This window comes from Papilio polytes, unplaced genomic scaffold (assembly GCF_000836215.1).
Source record: "Papilio polytes unplaced genomic scaffold, Ppol_1.0 DF821122.1, whole genome shotgun sequence".
Taxonomy (NCBI): domain Eukaryota; kingdom Metazoa; phylum Arthropoda; class Insecta; order Lepidoptera; family Papilionidae; genus Papilio; species Papilio polytes.
Genome location: NW_013528082.1, coordinates 531,926 through 553,007, shown reverse-complemented (window position 1 = coordinate 553,007; position 21,082 = coordinate 531,926). Strand labels below are relative to the sequence as shown.

The 21,082-nt window shown below is 35.3% G+C and overlaps 2 protein-coding genes across 3 annotated transcripts in view; one reads left to right on the top strand and one right to left on the bottom strand.

Annotated features, from left to right (window-relative positions):
* LOC106109610 (scavenger receptor class B member 1-like) overlaps positions 1 to 15,998 on the top strand; it is a 29,417-nt gene extending 13,419 nt beyond the window's left edge. For both annotated transcript variants that reach the window (XM_013291182.1, XM_013291181.1), the window contains 9 exons: positions 10,461 to 10,552; positions 11,122 to 11,285; positions 11,794 to 11,938; positions 12,707 to 12,907; positions 13,760 to 13,987; positions 14,190 to 14,304; positions 14,412 to 14,562; positions 14,700 to 14,841; positions 14,936 to 15,998. In XM_013291182.1, coding sequence (XP_013146636.1) covers positions 10,461 to 10,552; positions 11,122 to 11,285; positions 11,794 to 11,938; positions 12,707 to 12,907; positions 13,760 to 13,987; positions 14,190 to 14,304; positions 14,412 to 14,562; positions 14,700 to 14,841; positions 14,936 to 15,631 — 1,934 coding nt within the window. In that variant the 3' untranslated portion in view covers positions 15,632 to 15,998. The remainder of the gene's footprint in view (positions 1 to 10,460; positions 10,553 to 11,121; positions 11,286 to 11,793; positions 11,939 to 12,706; positions 12,908 to 13,759; positions 13,988 to 14,189; positions 14,305 to 14,411; positions 14,563 to 14,699; positions 14,842 to 14,935) is intronic.
* A 777-nt stretch (positions 15,999 to 16,775) lies between these two features.
* Positions 16,776 to 20,829, bottom strand: LOC106109611 (fatty acyl-CoA reductase 1-like). Its single transcript, XM_013291184.1, has 13 exons — positions 20,740 to 20,829; positions 20,389 to 20,485; positions 19,915 to 20,045; positions 19,732 to 19,819; positions 19,372 to 19,444; positions 19,203 to 19,293; positions 18,862 to 19,007; positions 18,576 to 18,685; positions 18,305 to 18,388; positions 18,089 to 18,197; positions 17,648 to 17,896; positions 17,287 to 17,544; positions 16,776 to 16,943 (listed from the first exon to the last, which is right to left on the bottom strand). Exons 2-13 carry the CDS (start codon positions 20,477 to 20,479, stop codon positions 16,823 to 16,825), a joined length of 1,551 nt encoding a protein of 516 aa, XP_013146638.1. The 5' UTR covers positions 20,480 to 20,485; positions 20,740 to 20,829; the 3' UTR covers positions 16,776 to 16,822.
* Between the last annotated feature and the right edge of the window lie 253 nt (positions 20,830 to 21,082).

Genomic DNA, 21,082 nt, shown 5'->3' with positions numbered 1-21,082 from the left:
AAATACGTAACATAATTAGTGTTAATTAAACTAATCTGCTAACTCGTACTAAGTTTTAACATCTAAATTGTTGCATCCAATTCTAGCTTTTTAGTATTTCCCGTGTTTGTTTTGTGAGCAAGTTTTAACACATTTATGAGCAATATACTTCTTGACGTCAAATCTAATTTTGGAGCATATTTTTTACTTATATTCGTAACATTATTCTTGTAAGTGCACTGTATATTGAATTTTCTTATCTTAACTTCCTGTATTATCAGGCTGTCTCTTCCTGAATTTAAGTTATATTTTTACCGGACATTCACTGATCCTTAACCTTTTAGCAGTCGCTATCATTACATATAATTAAACGCTTGATTTTGTTAATCTGCCAGAAAAAAGTACAAGTAAAACTTGTATTCTAGATGTCTGAAGTAGAAAGTCGGAGTTAACTTCTTATTGTCGACGTTAAATTAGTTTTATAACCAACGTGGTGGTCGACGTATTATCTACCGTTATTAATTAATACAAATCAACTAATGACTATTAACTCTGAGACAAGTATGCAAATAGTTCTCGTAAATGCAACGTTATTGATATAATTCCTTGTTTCAGTACCGCGAAGTATAAATATTCGTGTTTCTGATACATTGCACATTAGAATACTAAAAAACCACAAATGCCATTTAAGAAGTACAAGCTGAGATTTTATATTTAGATAATGGAGATTCCTGATATTTTTCTGCATATGTTGACTTCGTTTAGACATGAAAAATAAACAATATTTACATTAACCTATTTTACATTTATACTGGTGTACTTTTTTATTGTTTTGAGAACATAAACAATTGACAAGTAACATAACCTGATTTATAGTGTGTCTGGTCTTGCGTAATATATTTATAATAAATATCTGATCAGGATGTAGGAAAACTTTTTGCGGTTTTGTTGTAAATTTGCAAGTTTAAGTGAGCGGTTGGTTGTTCACTCGCATTTACATAAAGACAACATGTTTATATAATTTATGTACAGCATCTGTTTGTTGCTTCTGCCAACTTGTACTTCTAAAACCCTTTTCTATGTAACATTATAGAAATATCATGACAACATAATGAACTGCGCCCAGTTACTTTCAGCTATTAAGTACACGAGTGAGGAGTTTATTTCCGTTTCCTTTACACTTCATACAGTTTATAATTTTCGGTTGAAAACTGTAATTCTATTTGTAACATCAATATAAATTACCAGCCAGTAGGCGATTGCTCGATTTTCCTAAACGATTATTGACAATGTTTTATTCATTGTTCGGGGTATTTACACAGCCTTCCCCGAATGAACTTATTTATACTGTTCTTAGATTTTCGCATTACTGCGAGATGATACGAGATTCGCATACGGAATGTACAATTACTTGTCACTTCGTACAACTCCTGTAAAGTGTGGATGTAACGCAAGCTTTGATCTAACACAGTAACGTAGTTATTTTTTAACTCATAAAGTCTATTTAAATTCGGTATATATTTAAATAACTGGTTTCATTTAACGTTTATAAAATAGTTAACCTGCCGGTCGCGTATGTATGGAATTTTTTGGTAATCGCTCCTCAGTAACGGGCAACGTGAATTTGGTTAAGGCGTAAATTACTTCCTACAGCGTTGAACACGATACTTGTTGGTTCCGCGTTTACATTAACTACACAGATTTACTCGCCAATCTCTATAGTAATATATGATGTCCGGGATGTCCGGGGTGTCCGGGATGCAACATTCTAGTCAGAATTATTGAACTGAAGTTACGAGTAAGGTAGAATGCATCGGCTTCGCTGTAGAATTAGTTTCGGAGCGTAATTTTAAAGTTCTAAATTACTTACTAAGTCCATATTTTGTTTAATAAAGGAATTAAAAATATATTAAGTACTGAAAAGGGATTAAAAAATCTCTCTTGCAGATAGCAATAAAATTTGAATCCAAACTCAAAATCGGTCAAGCCGATCAAACTACGGGTTTCAATTGAACGGACTCACGTATATCGTTCAGTAAAAACTGCGCACTGGTTATTAGATTTATGGACGTCAGAGTTTTTTATTGAGATGTCGAAGTTTATTCGCGGGATGATTTGCGTAGAATCAAATGATTAATGACACCTTTGCTATTGTTGCACACGAGCGCCATCGGCGGCCGTTTTACATCGCAAAAACCATTCGGCGAATTAACCGTTTTTATCTAACCTCAAAGAACACCCACAAAAACTGTGGTAAAATATAGAGGTTAACTTTAACGTCATGTCATTTGTCGATAGATTAAATGATAACGTGATTTTTTAACTTACAATTAAGGCGAATTATAATTGCTTACTGAATTTGTTTTCAAGTTAAAATAATATATGGCAAGGTAGTATAATTATTTTATTATTAGCTAATGTTATTTACCTAAGTCATGCACATAAATTTTATGGGTCGTTTCTCAAGCGGTTTAATAAAACACTAAGATTTGCAGTTTTTATTTGAGGAAAACACGAAAATTTAAGTCGTTTATGTCTTAAATTCCTAGAATTCTTAAAATAGCGCCATACCAAAAAGTAACGAATTAAAAAAAATTATCACATCGCGAGTACTGCATACAAATCTGAAACAAAAGACAATTTAATGTGTGTCATCGTGTCAAATAAAACATTGTTACAAATCGTAACAAATGTCATTCATAATGTTTATTGACATATAATTAGAAGATGATAAAGATGTCAGGTAAGAGTCCTGTCACGTCACAGTATGAGTCACAAATGTTACTAGTCACACGGCATCATTTAACAATGATGTTGCAATGACTTGCATTGTTGCAATGACCATCGATAGTGAACTTTGTATGTTAAAAATCTCATTAGATAAATAGACACAGGTACATAGACACACTTAAAAGTAAATACAAATGTGTGTACCTACGCAACCCTCCAAACAATTTAGCAATAAGTTAAAACTTAATCAATTTATTTAATTAATATTTGTACTCTTATCTTTTTAAATATTAAAGACAAATCCATGTTATTTATTTGTACAGACAAAAGTACCAACTTGCATATAAAACAATATGCAGGTCAAACACTTTTAGTAAATAATATTCTAATAGCATACGCCTAATGAATTTAGAATTAGGAATAACTTATTTTTTTTTGTAAATAAATTGGTGCACACAAATAATATGCTAAACTTTATTGAACGATTGAATATCGATTCTGATAGTAAATTACGTCGAGTGCTAAAAGAATTTTGAACATGCATGTGTGATGCAACGATAACGTAAATTAATGATAGCTATGGCTTCACGCTTATAATCCTGAAGGGTATTTTTTATAATATGAGGTGGCAAACGAGCATGCGGCCTCCTTAATCCACCGAAATGGAAAGCGACCGCTGCCCATAAACATCCGCAATTGCAGATACGTTGCCAACCCTTTGTTGACGGAGGAGGAGACGCACATAAAGAGGACATTTCCTCTTCCTATGCACCTACTCCACAGTCAAATCCACTTTTCATTCCCATCCTCTCCTCTTAAGAAAAGGGTGGAAAGGGAAAGGGACTAAAGTTAGGCCTCCGGCACCACATTCATCAGACGAAACACGGAATTGCTTCCACTTCACGCCTGTTTTCTGTGTGGTCATGGTATTACACCGGGCGATCCGGCCCTGCAGTGCGAAGATGATAAAGCGGACTCTACAGTTAAAAGGAGACAGATGTAGTAGATTTGGATGATGTTCATATTTCAAATTTAGTTCTTTTTAAGAAACATTTGTTACTGAAAGTACCTGTAAGCAATGCTAGAGACTAGTTATTTGGTATTTCATTTACTTATCGTGATCTTGGTCGTTTCAAAGAGTAAATAATTTCAAGTTTTTATCGAAGTTGGTGTTCGATATAATTAATGATTGCTTGTTTACTGCAGTTTACTTGCTAATGATTATATATGGTAATTCTACCTCTGCCCGACCTCCGGCTGACAAAGGTCTCGACACGGTAATGCCTTTTAGGTGAGTGCTTTGTACCGACTCGATCAATAAAAAATGTGGATTAAAATAACTGAAACCTAGTAAATGTGAATCTGACGACAAATTCTAGTCTGGCTTTAGGCTATATGTTTTCACGACATTTAACTTAGGGGGTAAATATTTTGGATAAAAACCCCAATGTGGGAAAGAGACCATAAGTTGCTGCCAAAATCAAGAAAGCAAGATTGCTAAGGTTTGTCATGTCATGTAACTTTGACATTTGCTATTGATAATTTGACAAATGTAGACAATATAATAAAATTTTCATAATTTAGAGCGGATGAAGCCGCACGGGATCAGCTTGTAATTTATAAAGTAATGTATTAATTAAAAATCACCTCACTCACGTGTTCTTCAGTGTAGGTATCGACTAGTTTAAGACCAGTGACTACACACACGTGATATAATATCTCACTAGAGTAATAAGAGTATGGAGATACGAAACTCAACAGAGCAAACAACACTAAACTATTTTTCTGTTTAAATATAATAATATAATGCAAATAAGGACTGTGAAAACTAATATTAAACGATTGTTTTTTGTCCCCCACGCTTTGAGATTCCGAGCGTATTCGGTAACTATGTAAGAAGGTACCGAAATATAAAAATTTAGTATATATTGTAATGTAACGTGTGATATCAATCGTCACGTAGAAATTAACGTGAGTTATAGAATACGTGCTCGATGTCACGACTTTTTATTTTCTATATCAAGGGAACCAACGATAAACTGTAAATCTATTGATTTTATATTATTTAGGAAAGTATGCGGGATACGAACCGGTTCACGTGATGCTAAGCCGCACGCGACAATAAACAAATATGCTACAGATACTTAGAGTAGACTCTGCAGTTATTGTAAACTAGTTTTTGCATCCGTTTCCTTTGGCGAGGAATATAAAAAAAAACACTATGTGTTCTTCCAGACTATGTCCTATATCTGAGCCAAATTTCATCGAGCTCAGCAGATTATGCAAACCCATCGATCTAAACTTTTGCATTTATAATATTAGCAAATTGGAGGGAACAGATACGAACAAATGCAGGTAGCTCGCTAAATCCCTAAAGTAATTAAAAATAACATACTTTTTATAAGTTGTCTTGAAATATACTAAATCCTCGTAAACCTGTGTTTCTTTGGCTAATTTCCATATTAAATTATTCCAGTCAAGATCTCAGAAAGTACTTTTATTTTATTAGAATATTGATTTATGAAATTAAAATACGGCAGTTTGTTTATCTAAGAAATATTTGCGTATGTCGCTACGGGAACCACTCCCAAAGCAAGTTGTTTTTAACCTAATATATTGTGGGTTCTGTATTTCATGAAGTATGTTTTTTTTTTCATTCTTATAGCTTAGTTGTTAAACGCCTGACCGATGTGGACCGTACTCTATACGTACAGGTTCCGTTCCTAGCATGTACCGATTTTTCGTTTTTATAATTTCATAGAATTATCCAACATCATTGCGTTACTTTTTGATAAATGTGTTTGCTTGTTTGTCGATTTTTTGACCCCTAAAGTGATAAAATTTTTTACATCCATGATTATGTAAGCATTAATTATTAAACGAGTTAATACAATCGACGTAAATTTGCTTTTACTTCGTTTTATTTGAATAACTAAATAACGATCATCGAGGTATGAAAACAAACATTGTTTTATAGCTTCGTATTAAGATTCAAACTGACTATTAAGTTATAATGGAAGAAATGAACTTTGATAATATTTTTTTATGTTAGTTATTTTTGGTTACTAAGCAAAATGTTGCCCTTGCTACACATTGTGATTATCAAAGCAAATATAGTTTTTGCTTTTACTACAATTAGTATGTGAGCAGATGTCAAGGTCTGAAGTCCACATAATGTAGTTGTCAAACGTGACTAGTTATATTTGCTTACGGAATTTTCAGAGAAGTGAAAATTTCACGTATATATTGTTTTATTAGTTAGAGGTGTTATTATAGTCTATTCTTACGATTTATAAACTAGAACTGATGATAAAGAGGAAATAGTACAGGTTAGTTAGGATTTTTATCAAATAGGTATCGCACAGGCCTGCTGAAAGCATGTTGTGTCTTCGTGTTTTCATAAATCTTATTAACAACTCGTAATTTTGTTTGTATTCAAAAGTTATTAAAATAATTTATTGTACTACTTTTTAATTAACAAATACTTAATAATAAAAGTATAATCATTTTTATTTTATTATGTAAAAAAATTACTTTGAACAAAGTTATTTCGTTGTGCAAATGAGCGCTCGACAAATGAGAGTTATTTCAAGCGTAGAAGTGACGAAGCTTTTTGTATAAACATTGTCTCTCAGAGACAAATTTTGTTATCTAAATTGGGATGATTTATGAAATTTGGTGGTTGATTTTATGTTTGAGTTTGATAATTTTTATTATGTAGTTTTATACTTACGTATACTTAAATTTACTGTTTTACTGGAATCTGATTTTTTTACATTATTTAAAGGAAATAATGATATTACAAATGTTTGCTTTATATGATCAATTTTGGTGACTAAATAATTATTTGATTTTCAGTAAAATGCGAAACATTACATATTTATTGTGGATTACATTCAATTTAAAGATATTCTTCTCTAAGTGTCCATAGGCGTATCAAAGCTCCTAAAATTACAGTAACATCGACACAATTGCAACAAATTAGTTAAAAATTCGTAGTGAACTTATACCGTAATCAGCTTTGGTGCTCTTCCCGTTAGCCGCTCCGTTCGGTACTCAGCTTTTTGCTGAACGCGGACTTTCCAAATTGGCCTTTGTTCAAAACATATTCATGGTATGAGTACATCGTACTAAAGCCGTGGTAAACAACATTCGCAATTATGATTTTTTATCTCTTCGCAGGTGAATTAGACATGATAGAAATCAGCCGACATGACCAATTTTTTACCCTCTGAAACAAATTATATGCGGTTTAATCATAAGCTAGTAGAATATCTACACAACAGAAAAAATGTACTTATTGTATTAGAAAAAATGTTCCTATTTAGAGCAAAGTTTGGGCACATTTTGTTTACGCCTTTTGTTTTAATGTTAGCAAAGATTTTAATCACTTTGCGCTAAGGTGGGTGCGCAATATTAAAAATATGTTATATTTTAAAAATATTCCTTTGTCCTTTGGAAACTGCGACTGGGACTAACGACTTTACCAATATAAGAACAAATATTTTCATTTATCGAGGTTAATTCATTGACCGCCTAATTTTCGATTACAAAAATAATATTCAATTAATGTTAATGATATTTCACACGATGTAAAATATTTCCACGTTTTTTCTTAGGTTTATAATTTAGATCCGGGTTGGATCTTACAAAAACCGTATCTATTTTTAGACATGAAAACCATTCAAATTATTAACTTATAATGAATGTGAATGTACTTAGACTGATCTTAAAGTTTTTTTTTTGTAAATTAATAATAAAATTCACTTGTTAGCATGACAGGTATTATTTGTTTTTATGGCGGCTCTGTATTTTAAAATGTATACTCTTTGACGTGCTGTGCATAAAAAGTTTTATAACTTTGTTCAGTGTCTAAAAACACTAATCTATATCGTTAATACAAAAAACGATTGTGGTTATTCAAATTGATTGATACATAAAGAGCGTATCTTATCGAGGTGTTTTAGATTTTTTTTAACATTTATGGTCTTTTGTATTTTTTAATGTTATTTTTTTTTGTTTTATCTTAACATTCTACAACTTGAGATTTTAACATAGTTATTACGTGGAAATTGTTAGGAGCAATCATTTTGTGAAAAAAATAAATATTATTAGATTGTATAAAAAGTGACAAACATTAATTTAATTCTTAATTCTTACTTATTAGTATAAATGTGAAAGTTGGGATCCATCCATATTTGTTAGAGCTTCTAACCTGAACGGATTTGGATGAAATTTGGCGTAGGTGTAGAGGACAATCTGGAAGAACAGATAGGCTAATTTATTTTAATTTTTATAACGCGCGGACGGAGTCGCTGGCGTAAGTTAGTGATTAATAATTATCAGTGCAGTGTTTTTTGCGAATAACATCCTAGTTGTGTTACATTCTACAATTGCTTTATCACGATCATAAAATCTTTACTTAAGTAACGTGTAATATGTAATTACGCTTTTTGTTCATTAACCAAATATCAAGTTAAGTGATTTTTTCCACTATAATTTGATCTAATGCGATTCTGAGGAAACTTTTGTATGTTTTTATTACTTGTTTTTTATTACTCTAGTTTACACTGTTTCAAACATTAAAGACAATTTCCAATGGAAATGTTTTTGACATATTCAATGTTTTCTATAGATTTGTTATTATGGAGGTGCTTGATCCTACCCGATTTAAGATGACTAGGCCACAGTCAACCCCGCTGACCAACTGCGGATAATTTCACATATATTTGAATTTATTTGCCCATATCTGCAGATCACGATGCAACGTCACGCTGTTTTCTTTCAATAACGTTTTATTGATTACAATTATTGACTCGATCGTTTTTTGCAAATCCATCTCAAGTAACTGATTTTAATCTCCAAAGTTCAGTCCAGTCCAGTGGGAAACCAGTCGAATAACAAGTTTAACCCGGAACGGTATTTATACAATCTTGTCAATAACTAATTTACATTTATATACAGTACATGTATGATGCAATTTCATTACTATTATTCAGAACTGCCACTTAGAAGTTAATTTAAATTAATAGTTAATTGCAATTGAGAAAATCGGATTTAGTTAAAAAGAATATATTCAAATGTGAAATTAATCATTTGCAAGTCAGAGCTACATCTTATTTTTATTAATTAAGAATAATTGATTTGACAATTTTCTTTGACATTCTGCCCTACCCTAAAACATATAGCACTGCACAGTTTTTTTACTTGTATAGGAAGCTATTTTAATTATGTATTGATCTTGACTGCTTCGACCTTGGATATGTTGAACTAATTATACAACAAACCAAAAGGATAATAAATGTATTTCTAGAATTACATTTATCTAAAAGTTCGATTAGATTATGTTAATTATTTTCATAAATACAAGAGCAATTTAATACTAGTTGTGACATCTTGTGAAGGAAATGTGCCACTTGTAAAGTGCACTGATTTTCAGAGCGTATGACATTTCCCGGGTAAAGTCACATGGGGCTGGTCCGAAAGAGGCGCCCTATGGCCAGATATATATATATCTTCGAATCACATAGTATCACCGGTATACGCGCCCTCTCACCAAAAAGCTAAACAGGGCCCTCGAAATCTCCGGATTTAATTTGACGGATTTAATTTTTATTATTATTTGTTTTTTATTATGGATATTGTTTCCTTGATTAAAAAATCCTAAATTCCAAATATTCGTATATACTCGTAGTTACATAGATAAAAATGAAGATGGGTTCATATGAAAATATGCTTTGTTTTTGGTCGACGGTAGACCTACTTTGTTTTTGTTGATTTAATCGTAGCCTTTTTATTTAAACGCACTAATAACCTTTTAATCGACATTCGACAAAAATCTAAATAAACCACCTCCCAATTCTATTTATAATCAGGCGTCTTTTTTAACACATTTTTGGTATTTACGTTACAATTAATTTTCAACAATCGATTACCATTTCGCTTTGGGTCACCTTGACTCCATCGCGGGCCGTTATATGGTCGAAATCTGCATAAGATGAGGTCGTCCAGCCTCGTAACGGAAGTGGCCTCTAATCGTCAGAGGTCGCCGCTGTTTTGACTAATTACAAATACTGGGCGTCTTTGATATTTGCCTCTAAAATTATTACCATATCGGAATGTTAAATCGATAAATTTCTCCTTCGACCTCGGGGGAAAGTCAATCAAAGCTTCACGTTCGCTTATCTTGAAGATGTCAAGACTCTGATCAAGTTTTATCGTGAAATCAGACAGTAAATGAATCCTACGAATCTTAGAATACAAAAGGATTTTACATTTTTTATTAATAAATTAATTACTGTTTTATTATAACTTATAGTTACAAAAAATAGTTGCAACATCATCTGCTTGTTGGTGTTCATAAACTAACGTAACCTATAGTTCAAGTAAAATTGTAGTATGCGTGTCAAAAATAGACTTACAAACTAATTTTTATATTATGTTAAAATTTTAATCATCCGAAGTATTGCTAAATAGGTCAAACGATTTCTCTCTAATGAGGTTGAACCAACAAGGTCGCATGCTTCTGAGTCACAACTTCCCAGAGTTGGTGTCTCACCAATACTGACCATGGCATATCAATTATGTCATTGAGACTAAATTGTATCTCACATTTTATGACTTAATGCGTGCAATAACGCGTACTAATAAAACACTGAGCTTCCCACTAACACACTTATTTAGTTGCAATTTGTAACACTTGTTTATAAAAATCAATGTTATAATTTAAAAATGCGTACGTTCAATTCCAGGTCTGTTCCTGTTCTTGATGCTTGGCTTCTTCTCGCTGGGGGCGGCGTGTTTCATCTTGTTCCTGCGACCTTACGACTTCTTCTTCAGTCAAGTGAGAAAACATTATATCACGTTTCACGTATACACTCCAGGAAATAATTTAATTCAGAAATCATCCTAATAACTCTGTCATACTTTATAATAATATAAATAATAAAGGACTAATGTAACACTAAAACGGATTAACGGATCTCGGTTTACGTCACAGATGTAGAACGTAGTCTGGAAAAAGACATAGAGGCTACTTGCTAAGTATTTTTAATGCCGCGTCGAGAGTCGCGGACAAAAGCTAGTAATAAATAAACGTATAAATTATTCAAAATGTGAATTCAAAAGGTTATTAACTAGTTATATTATTAAATTAAATATGCAAATTGTATCGTGATTCTTTGTAGTCAATTAACATGTGAATTTTACATAGAGGTCAAATCCTGTTGTGCCAGAAAATACTAGATGTTTAATTATGTTAGTTGTAAATTGACCTTTTATTATGATAAAGCAATACAAAATACACTAAAACAACACTGGAAACTTTGTAGTAATTAAAAGATTTTTGTTAACTAACGACAGGTAAAGTAAAAGTGTATAAGGTAAATGTTAAGAGTATGTTTTGTGTTGTAGAAAGCTATCCTGGAGGAAGGTGGGGAGATCTTCGAGATGTGGCGCAAGCCGGAGGTGAAGCTGTACTGCCGCGTGTACTTGTTCAACGTGACCAACGCGGAGGAATACATGGCGGGGAAAGATGACAAGCTCAAACTGCAGGAAGTCGGTCCCTACGTCTACAGGTTAATTCATTTACTAGTTATTTAATCTAGAGTGTTGCTTGCAAAGTACACTGTGAACGTTTTTAAAGAAACACATCAATGATGGATTTGGTTCCTAGATATTTAATTATTTTGGAGGAAAATGCTTTCACAGATATTCGGATATACATATGCAAAATTAAATAAACCTAATCGTACTTGCATTGGCTAACACAACGTGACTTCTTATCTAATTAGGATAACCTCTAACATTTATATGGGTGAAATATTTTATCATTTATCATCGCTGCAAACTTAAAAACATGATGATTGCATTCATAGTACTATTTTATAGCATACTCGGATTTGCTCGCAACTTTTTCCAGTCGGAGTTAAAAATCTAGTCTTAAATTTTACTCAACGATTATATAGATTTCTAATTGCGAAATAATTTTTAGTATTATTAGTATAGAAGTGAGGTACATTGGAGCAGTAATTTATGTCGCTGACTTAAAAAAAATGATATAACATTCCCGTGTAATGATTGCAGAGAGCGCCTCGAGCACGAGGTGCTGCAGTTCAACGCGAACGGCACGCTGTCCGCCGTCCCCAAGCACCCGCTGTCCTGGGAGGAGGAGCTGTCGGAGGGCAACAAGGAGGACGACATCGTGTACATGCCGCACATCGCGCTGCTGGTACACACATTACGACTTATTACCAAGCTATTTTAAACTGTTAGAAAGAATTCCTTAATACAATTGTAACCCAAATATCTGTATTTGAGGTTAAGTATTTTTTATATGGAGTAACCCTAGTTACTACGCATCAAATTAGTTTTTGAGACAAAACTCATTTATGTTTATTTTTTTTGTTATTTAATTAGTTCAAAGTACAAAATAATTACTATATAGTTAGGTATGTTTAATTGCCATCGTAGTTAATTGTATTGCCGCTAGAAGGTTCGAGGCTTTGATATATTTCTCCTTCGTCAGTTTTGCTTTCGTAATAAGTTAATAGGATTGCGCCACCTGGCTACCGAAGCGAGCACTTGCAACAACACCCAAAATATATTAAAAATTCCTATTGTCAAACAAACATTACAAAATATTAATTATAAGAACGCTAAGAATTGCTATTCATAAAAGAAAAATAAAAGTGAACGAAAAATTACTTGTAACTTTTCGTTCACTTTTATTATAATACGCTATAAGCACTTTGAAAAAAGTACAAAACAAAAAACTAAAAGAAACTTGCTCAAACGTTATCAATTTTTTTATTAAGAATTACTTAACTTAAGGTTATAGTAACACACTTGTGCTAAAACTGTAATCCAAGTCGCTAAATGTCATACCAATGCTGGACAGCTTCTCTTTAGGGATGCAGCCAGTTTTGAGAAAGTTTAAAATTCAAGAAAAAATTACTAATCGAGAAAAGTGTTCTGATTGTAAATGGTAACATTGCAGAGCATAGCCAACGTGGTGTCAAAGCAGAGTTTCATGACTCGTTTCGGTCTCAACAACCTGATAGCTCTGACGAAGACGCGGCCGCTGGCGCGCATGACCGCGCGCGAGTTCATGATGGGCTACAGCTCCAAGCTCATGACCCTCGGGAACACCTTCATGCCGGGCTGGATATACTTCGACAAGCTGGGCCTCATTGATCGGGTGAGTTCTACACTACACCACTTGTAATGACTAGAAAATATAATACATCATTTATCAGCATACAGATAAACTAAATAGCAACTATTAAAATATAAAATAAATGGTTTAGTTACGGTCGTAAAGTTGCCGTAAATTTTACATAAAACCGAAAGCCTAATTATTTTAAGTCGACCTAAAAAAATTTGTTGTACATAATTATGTACAACAAATTTTTTTACTCTGATGTTGATTTAATAAAAATTGTTTGTGTTAACTACCTTACAGCCTATGTTACATTTATGTGCATAACTTTTAATAATTTAAGGTTTAATCAAGTCACGTGTTTTTAGATTATGTCCAATTTATTTTTCTTTAACGGCATTTTCATTATATTTTTTTTATATTACAAGATGGCAAACGAGCAAGCGGCCACCTGAATCCGCCAAAATGGCAAAGCGACCGTTGTCCATAGACATTCGCTATAGCGGATGCGTTGCCTACCCTTGATCGACGGAGGAGGAGACGCACATAAAGAGAATATTTCCCCTTCCTATGCGTCTCCTCCACTGTCAAATCCACGTTCCCTTCCCATCCTTTTCATATAAGAAAAAGAGTGGGAAGGAAAAGGGACTAAAGTTGGGCTAAATTATATATTACAAAAAAAACATACAGACGAATTGAGTACCTCTTTCTCTTGGGAAGTCGGTCAAAAATATAAAGTGGCGCACACCTTTGACTAAACTATGCGCACCTCTGTATAAGTTTATAGGAATTAAAGCGAGATTAAACAGTGGTGCGATAGTTTAGTTTGTGGTGTGCGCACTGCAACACTTGGTGTGTGCGAATGCAGTAGTGGACACTGTGTGTGTGCAGATGTACGACTTCGAGGGCGACTACGAGACGGTGTACACGGGCGCGGATGACGTCACTCGGTCGGGGCTGATCGCGACGTACCGCGGCGCGGCGCGCCTGCCGCAGTGGCGCGGCGAGCACTGCGCCGGCGTGCGCGGCGCCTCCGACGGCACCAAGTTCCAGAGCGGCGTCTCCGCCAACCAGACCATCCTCTTCTACAGGAAGAGTCTCTGCCGCGCCGCGCCGCTGGTAGCCTGCCTTTCTTATCTCGTCTAACGCAAAAACAATACAACCTCTTCTCTTTAAGCAATACAAAACTCGATATTTTTACGAGTATCCCTTTTTCGAAAATAAATTCAAACGAAAATTAATGACCGCTAGATTAAAACAGCCGAGTCCATCCTGTTATATTATGAAGATATTACTTAAAAATGTGCCGAATTGTTGGCAGATCCCCGTCGCGGAGGGCACGAAGGGCGGGCTCAAGGGCTACATGTACACGTTCCCCGAGCACATGCTCGACAACGGCAAGAACATCGAGGAAAACAAATGTTTCTGTAGAAATGGTAAATATTCACAACATGATAGCACTGGTGTAGACACCTTCCACATATATGATATGCGTTGAACACCAAATAGACTGAAAGTCAGCTGAATGTTTGCATGTTTGCAGGCAAGTGTCTGCCGGAGGGCCTCATCGACGTGACAGACTGCTACTACGGCTTCCCCATCGCCCTCTCCTACCCCCACTTCTACAAGGGGGACGACATCCTCTTCAGCAAAGTGGAGGGACTCACGCCCAATAAGGAAGACCATGAAACTAGGTGCGTGCAAATCAACATTACCAATACTAATAAACATACTAACAAACCCAAGATTTTTTCCAAATAAAAATGTGTTTTACTCTGTAAATACCTATGTATATAGTTATGAAGTTATTGTGAGTTCACTTTGTGTTCAGGTTCTGGATCCAGCCGGACTCCGGCCTTCCTCTGGACGTGAGCTCCAAGTTCCAGATCAACATGGCGCTCGGCGACATCTCCATGATCACCAACACGGAGAGGTTCTCCAACATGTACCTGCCCATGCTCTGGTTTGATATCGTGAGTGTACTTTACTTGAAAGTGTTCTTTGAATTGAATTTTCATCACAACTGACTGCAGTACTATCGTCGACATACATTTTCATTAATTTCAGAGAATGTACAGTTTAACGCCGTCGTTGGAGCAAAGATTCAACTTGTACCTGAACGTGCTGCCCGTCGTGGAGAAGTGTGCGATGTACGTCTGCTTCGTACTCGGCGCCGCTCTCATCTTCATCACCACGTACATTCTCACCTTCAAGATCATGTTCAAAAGTTACAAAAATAATCAAAACAGAAAATGTAACTTCAACTTCAAAACCAATCTTTGGTTCAATCAGGAGAAAACTAATAACAAAAACGTCTGCAGGGATTCTGTGTACGCTCCCTGCGAGATACCACTCAACGATACGGAATCGGATAGTTCCGATCCGCAATTCGAAGACAAAAAGCCGAGTTTCATAAAAACTCACAGCGAGAAAATCAAAGAACTCGGCAACAAACTGTCTGATAAAGTTCACGGGTCCGTCGGTAACGTTAAAGGTACCATAAAGGATGAAATATCTCAAGTGAAGAAAGCAATGAACGAACGAAAGAATTCTTTAATAAGTCCGGACTCGGAGAGAAGCGATTCGGGCGAAGACGACGATAACTATGCCCATTACAAACCAGTTAACCAAAGCGACAGCGACGAGGACTGCAAGTACCTGGAGGTGATAGACGACGGCGCCGAGTTCGACTCCTCGTCCGCGGAGTGCGAGCGACGCCGCGGCGCCGCGCACAGCAACCAACTCTACATTAACATCGGATAATATCGTAGGACTAAATAACTTGCCAGTTCTAGACTGTTGTTGAAAGTGAACGTGGATTTAAATAATTCAGTGTCGTTACTTAGTGTTTGTACAACGTTAGCATTTACTAAGATTCAACTAAATATGTATTCTGTGTTCGCTTCGAACTAACCAAATAATCATCTGAATGAAAAGACGCGATCCAAATATCAGATTGAAGAATAAATTGTGTCGAGTGAATAAGTGTTGGACGAAATATCTTCTGTAACTTTGATGAGTGGCGACATCTTCAGCTCCACAGATGATATAGCGAAAAAATATTTGGTTTTACAAATATTATTGAGCGTAATATTTATTATAATAGTTGTTACATCATTAAGGGCCTGTCTCACCACTGGCTGATAGAAGTACAGATAGTTTAAAAGTGACGTCACTGTCAGATCGAGTACCAAAATCCGATATTTCCAGCACATATTACATACTTGGAATTGTGATCTGACAAGAATTGTGGGATAGGCCCTTAAAGTCGTTGGCGCGGATTGTGTCGCAGCCATTTGAACTAAGACCGTTATCTACCTGATATAGTTTTAGTGCAATATTTTAAGTATATTTGTAGTGTCGCTGCGCACAAATTTCTCAATAAGTATTAAATATTAAGGCTTTGCTCAGTTGTTTCACATAATGTAAGAAGTTATAATTATAAGCAATAAGATGACTGTGATTTAGTTCGACTTCTATCGATGTGTTTGTGTCTGCGAGAGCATCGCTCATTCGCAGGACCAAATGCTAACATAGGAGTTTGTACTTGTAGTAATAATACTCAAATTATGTAAATTTATAATATTTTTATGGATGAAGTTAGTTTTAAATATATTGTTATATCTCTTGACATTCCATGACCCGATAACTTGCCTTCTTAATTACTTATGTAACTTGGCGATGTTAATGCTTAACTAATTCCCGTGTGATATACATAGATAGATGTGGTCAAAACAGTTTTATAAAGGATGGAAAGTACTGGTTATGCAGTGGATATATTTGTTCCAACCGTACCGGAATGTTCAACAATAAAATAATTTAAAACTTACATTTTGTTTTATTACATTTCATTAAGAAGCACTTGATGAAGTTCAAGATTAAGATTATCGGAAAAATAAAAAAGTCCTTGGTAATGATTTTATTATTTATTAAACAAAAAATAGGACGTACATGTTACTCAAATATTAAACTACAAATGGATTGTAGGAGATCTTGAATGAAGGCGGTGTGCAGCAGCCGCCACAATACAAATCCATAGAACAAGCACTTCACCACAATGTCCAAAATAACGATCCTGCAATCAAATATAAGAAATATATTGCAACGGATAAACTCATACCTGAACATTATATACCAGTAGACAGGCTAATAATAGTACATAGCTCGCACTCCTCTGTGAGGACTTTGTTCCTATCTCTCGTTTCGATCCAACTACGAAATTAAACAGAGGAATGTCAAATTACATGACACGCTACGCTCCCATACTTGACACCATCAACATCACTTTTATTTAGTGGAAAATATAAAAAAAATGTTCGTGTGAAACAGCATCACTAAACTAACGTTTTAAATACACAAACAATGTTTTACCAGAAATATAGATAAATGTTAAGGTTGCATATTGAAATAACGTATACCTCCGATAATGTGCTTTGGCCTTCGGCAGGTCTTCATCCTTCTCTTTGAGTAGAAACTTCCTGCCGCCCAAACAGCTTTGTTTGAAAAACTCAACTTTGTCGATGCGCTCCAACTCATAGTAAAAGTCTTCCTTATCTTCTTCCTTCAGACTACTTCGCAGCTTCACGAAGTTCTTGTTGCTGAACGTCCATTGCTGCGTCAGGTAATAACGAAGCGCGAGGTTCGCTATGTAGATGCGGCGTTGGATTTTAACTAACCTGAATATTCGAATAAACGAGAGAAATACAATTCCATGTTATAGCTCTTACCTGATCATACAAAGTGTACAGTGACACTTTTTAGAATATTTGTTATACTCACATGGGATTTTTGCCCGCGATCCATAAAATGGAATCAATGAAGAGTGCAGGCAGCAAGTGCACGAGTAGCACTTTGATGTAGTACACACTCTTGTATGTGGTGATGGACCCGCCAGCGGGCCAGAGCGCGTCGTTGAGCGGTATCTCCAGAACCACTTTTCGGCCAAGCTCGATCAGCGCGCCTATCGTGATCTTGTTGAGGTCGCCGGCGCAGCAGTTGTACACGGGGATGTCATCAGATGGTACTAACCTATACCAAAATTTAACACATTTCATATGAAAGGAAATAAACAACGAACCATGGGGATGTCATCAGTTAAACTATGTTCCTGGCCTTCTAGAAAATTCCCTACTTTAATAAGATCTTGCGTCATAATAGGTTGCATATACTCGTATAGAGACATAGACGCATTTGTTTAATGATAAAGGGAAGATAACTGACGGCTTGGTGCCTCTGGCCCAGGCGGCAGCTATGAAGGCTTTTATCGCTACGTCCACTGGCATGTAATCAGACACCAGGTCGGGATCCGAGTACACACTGCGCAGTATACCTGGAATTATACACAATACATAAGATAATTAAGAGGAGATTCAAGACAAAAAAAATATTTACTGTTATTGACTTACAGTTAATTATCTAGAATATAATTCTCCTCACCTTTTCCACTTGCAACAAAAATCCCGACTGGACCATTAAAGTTCTCGATCCAACCCGGCATGGGTTCTTGGTGGGTTGATATTACTGAGGAAAAAATCAAAATCCCTATATTTATATTGATATAAGTATAACTAACTTGATATTAAATGTCATGAACAGTAATATATCCATCAAAACGGTTTACATAATTTCTTGTGAGACATCAAAATAAAAGTGCATTCATCCAAGATGAAACCCAATTCTTAAACTGTTTAAATGTTACAATAGCTACCTATAGAGGGTCGCATGATGACTGCGGGCAGCTGACCCCTCTGCTCGTACACCACGTGCTCGGCCAGCTGCTTCGTGAACGTATACGTGTTGGGCAGCTCCCCGAGGTATCTGCAAACATGACAATACTAATGTAAAATCTACTACCTCCTCTAATAAGTTATAGTTTGATAGAAAGGTACAGTTACATAAACATTATTTTCTATTCCTATTAGTTTGTGATCAACACACAAAACCAATAAACACATGGTTTAAATCCCAGTTATAAAGAAGGGAACTACACTAACTTTGGTGTGAGAACTTTCAGCGTGTAGTGGTCTGTCTGCTCGCAGACGGCGAGTGTGTCGCGCCAGTCTGCCAGCGGCGGGTACAGGATCTCCTCTATCGGGTCGCGGTTGGTGTTGGCGTATGAAGTCGACACGTGCAACAACACCTGCAAACAATTCCATCATATCGCGAACCTTCTAATAAACAATGTTATTCTCATTCAAAAGGTTATTAGAAAAGAGACTGGTTGAATTAATCAATTCTAGTATTAGGTCTTTTATAATTCTAGATATGATATTTGAGCATTAAGTATGGTAATGTAAGATTAGTTTTCGTGTGGTAACATTATAACAGCTGGTACCTCCAAAAACCTGACTTCTTTAGCGAGTTCCACGACTTCCCTCGTGCCTCGCAGATTCAGACGAGCCGCAACTTCCAGCGGGTCATCAAATCTGGACATAATTTGAATGAAATTAATTTCGTTGTAAATATTAACTTATTTCTTATACAAAAGCAAATTGAAAGCTCACCTTACGCTGGCTGCAACATGGAATATAATGTTGACCCGATTCACCAGTAGAGCTCTGTCTTCTACAGATAAACCTAAAATAATTAGTTACATTAATTATTTTTTAATACGCTGTAAATTTCCTCGAGCATCACGAAATTAGTTTGATTGTTACGCAATGTGAAACAAATAATATTATGCAAAATAACTTTATGGTAAAAGAAGTCCGATGACCCGTTTTAATTATTATAAATTGCGTTTTCACAATAATGCATTGTAAATGTTGTTCATTGTTGCGGTCGAAATTAGGGCAAAGGTTGACATTTGCCTTGCTAATTACGAGTATACGAATGTTGAGGTGGATATTGTTTAAACAACATACCTAGTCCGATTTCACTGGCATCGCCGGAGACAACGAACACTTTAGACTCGAATAAGCCCGGTCTTTCCTGTCTCAGGCGATCGAAGCACTGGAATTATACAAGTTGGATTTATAGTCTTTTACTTAGATATTAACAGTCAATTCTAAGATATCTTCAATTTTGTAACTTAATATAAAACTTACAGGCGATGAGTAGATATCTTGCAGCCTGTCCTCGGACTTGACATTCTTCTTGGTCCTGAGCAGCAAGTAGATCCTGTCCAGCTCCGAGCAGGAGTACAGCAGTTTCTCCACTAGCACTTTGCCCATAAAGCCTGCCAACACCACGTCACGTTCACAATAAATAATGCAATGAAGTTCGGTAATTATGTTTCCCACCTAATAACCATTACGAGACATTTAAAATAATTTTGTGATTACAAATATATAATGTTATCCTTTTTTAAATAGTTAGTCCTTTGTGACATTCGAATTGAAGCAATATCCTCTAGTCCTGAAATGCTTTTTTAGTCATCTTTGGCTTCTAGGAGAAAATAACATATAAATAAATCAGTGGCTCCTTAAGGTTTAGTAAAATAATTAATATTAGTTTTTCTTATGTTCTAATTGGTTCAGTTAGTCTTGAACAGTTGATTCTTGGTAACTACTGATACTGACCGGAGCCTCCAGTGATGAAGAGCGTCTTCCCCCTGTAATACTGTGGAATCTGCGGCACCGCGCTAAAGTCCCTGTCTTCCAGGAAACCCATCGTGCTCTACAACACATTTAAAACACAACAAAAAATATTAAATTCACCTTTACACATCTAAATTTTAATCCTTAATCCAACTTCACCGTAGGAAATGATCACAAAGAATTAATAAGGTGAGACATTTTTCAATAAACACGGCAATTGGGTGTAAATACCAACTAGTTTCGATCACTTCGGGTATTTCCTGAGTATTAATGTAACTGGACATAATGCGCGGATCGTGTTGTTTGTGAATAATGTTATTGTAAACAACAAACCTGTATTAAATACTTTCCCTGTTAATGTAATGTCAAGTGCAATGTAGAGCAGACCGGTGAGCAGCTCTGTTTGAGTGGAACTGAGGCCAGCAATGACGGCGATGGCTCGCAGCAGCGGTAACGTGCCGACCTATTGTTTACTGCCTTAAGGCGAATGCACAATCACTAATTACTGTTATATTCCATTATTGCTGTTCTTGACAATAATTTGCTTGCTATGCATTACGTAACTACATTACACTTGTGATATTTACTGGTTCGATTTTAACAATTTAAATTTTATTATTGGTATAGTTTCTGAATTGTTATAAAATGGATGCATGTTTTTTAAATATAAGAGAGT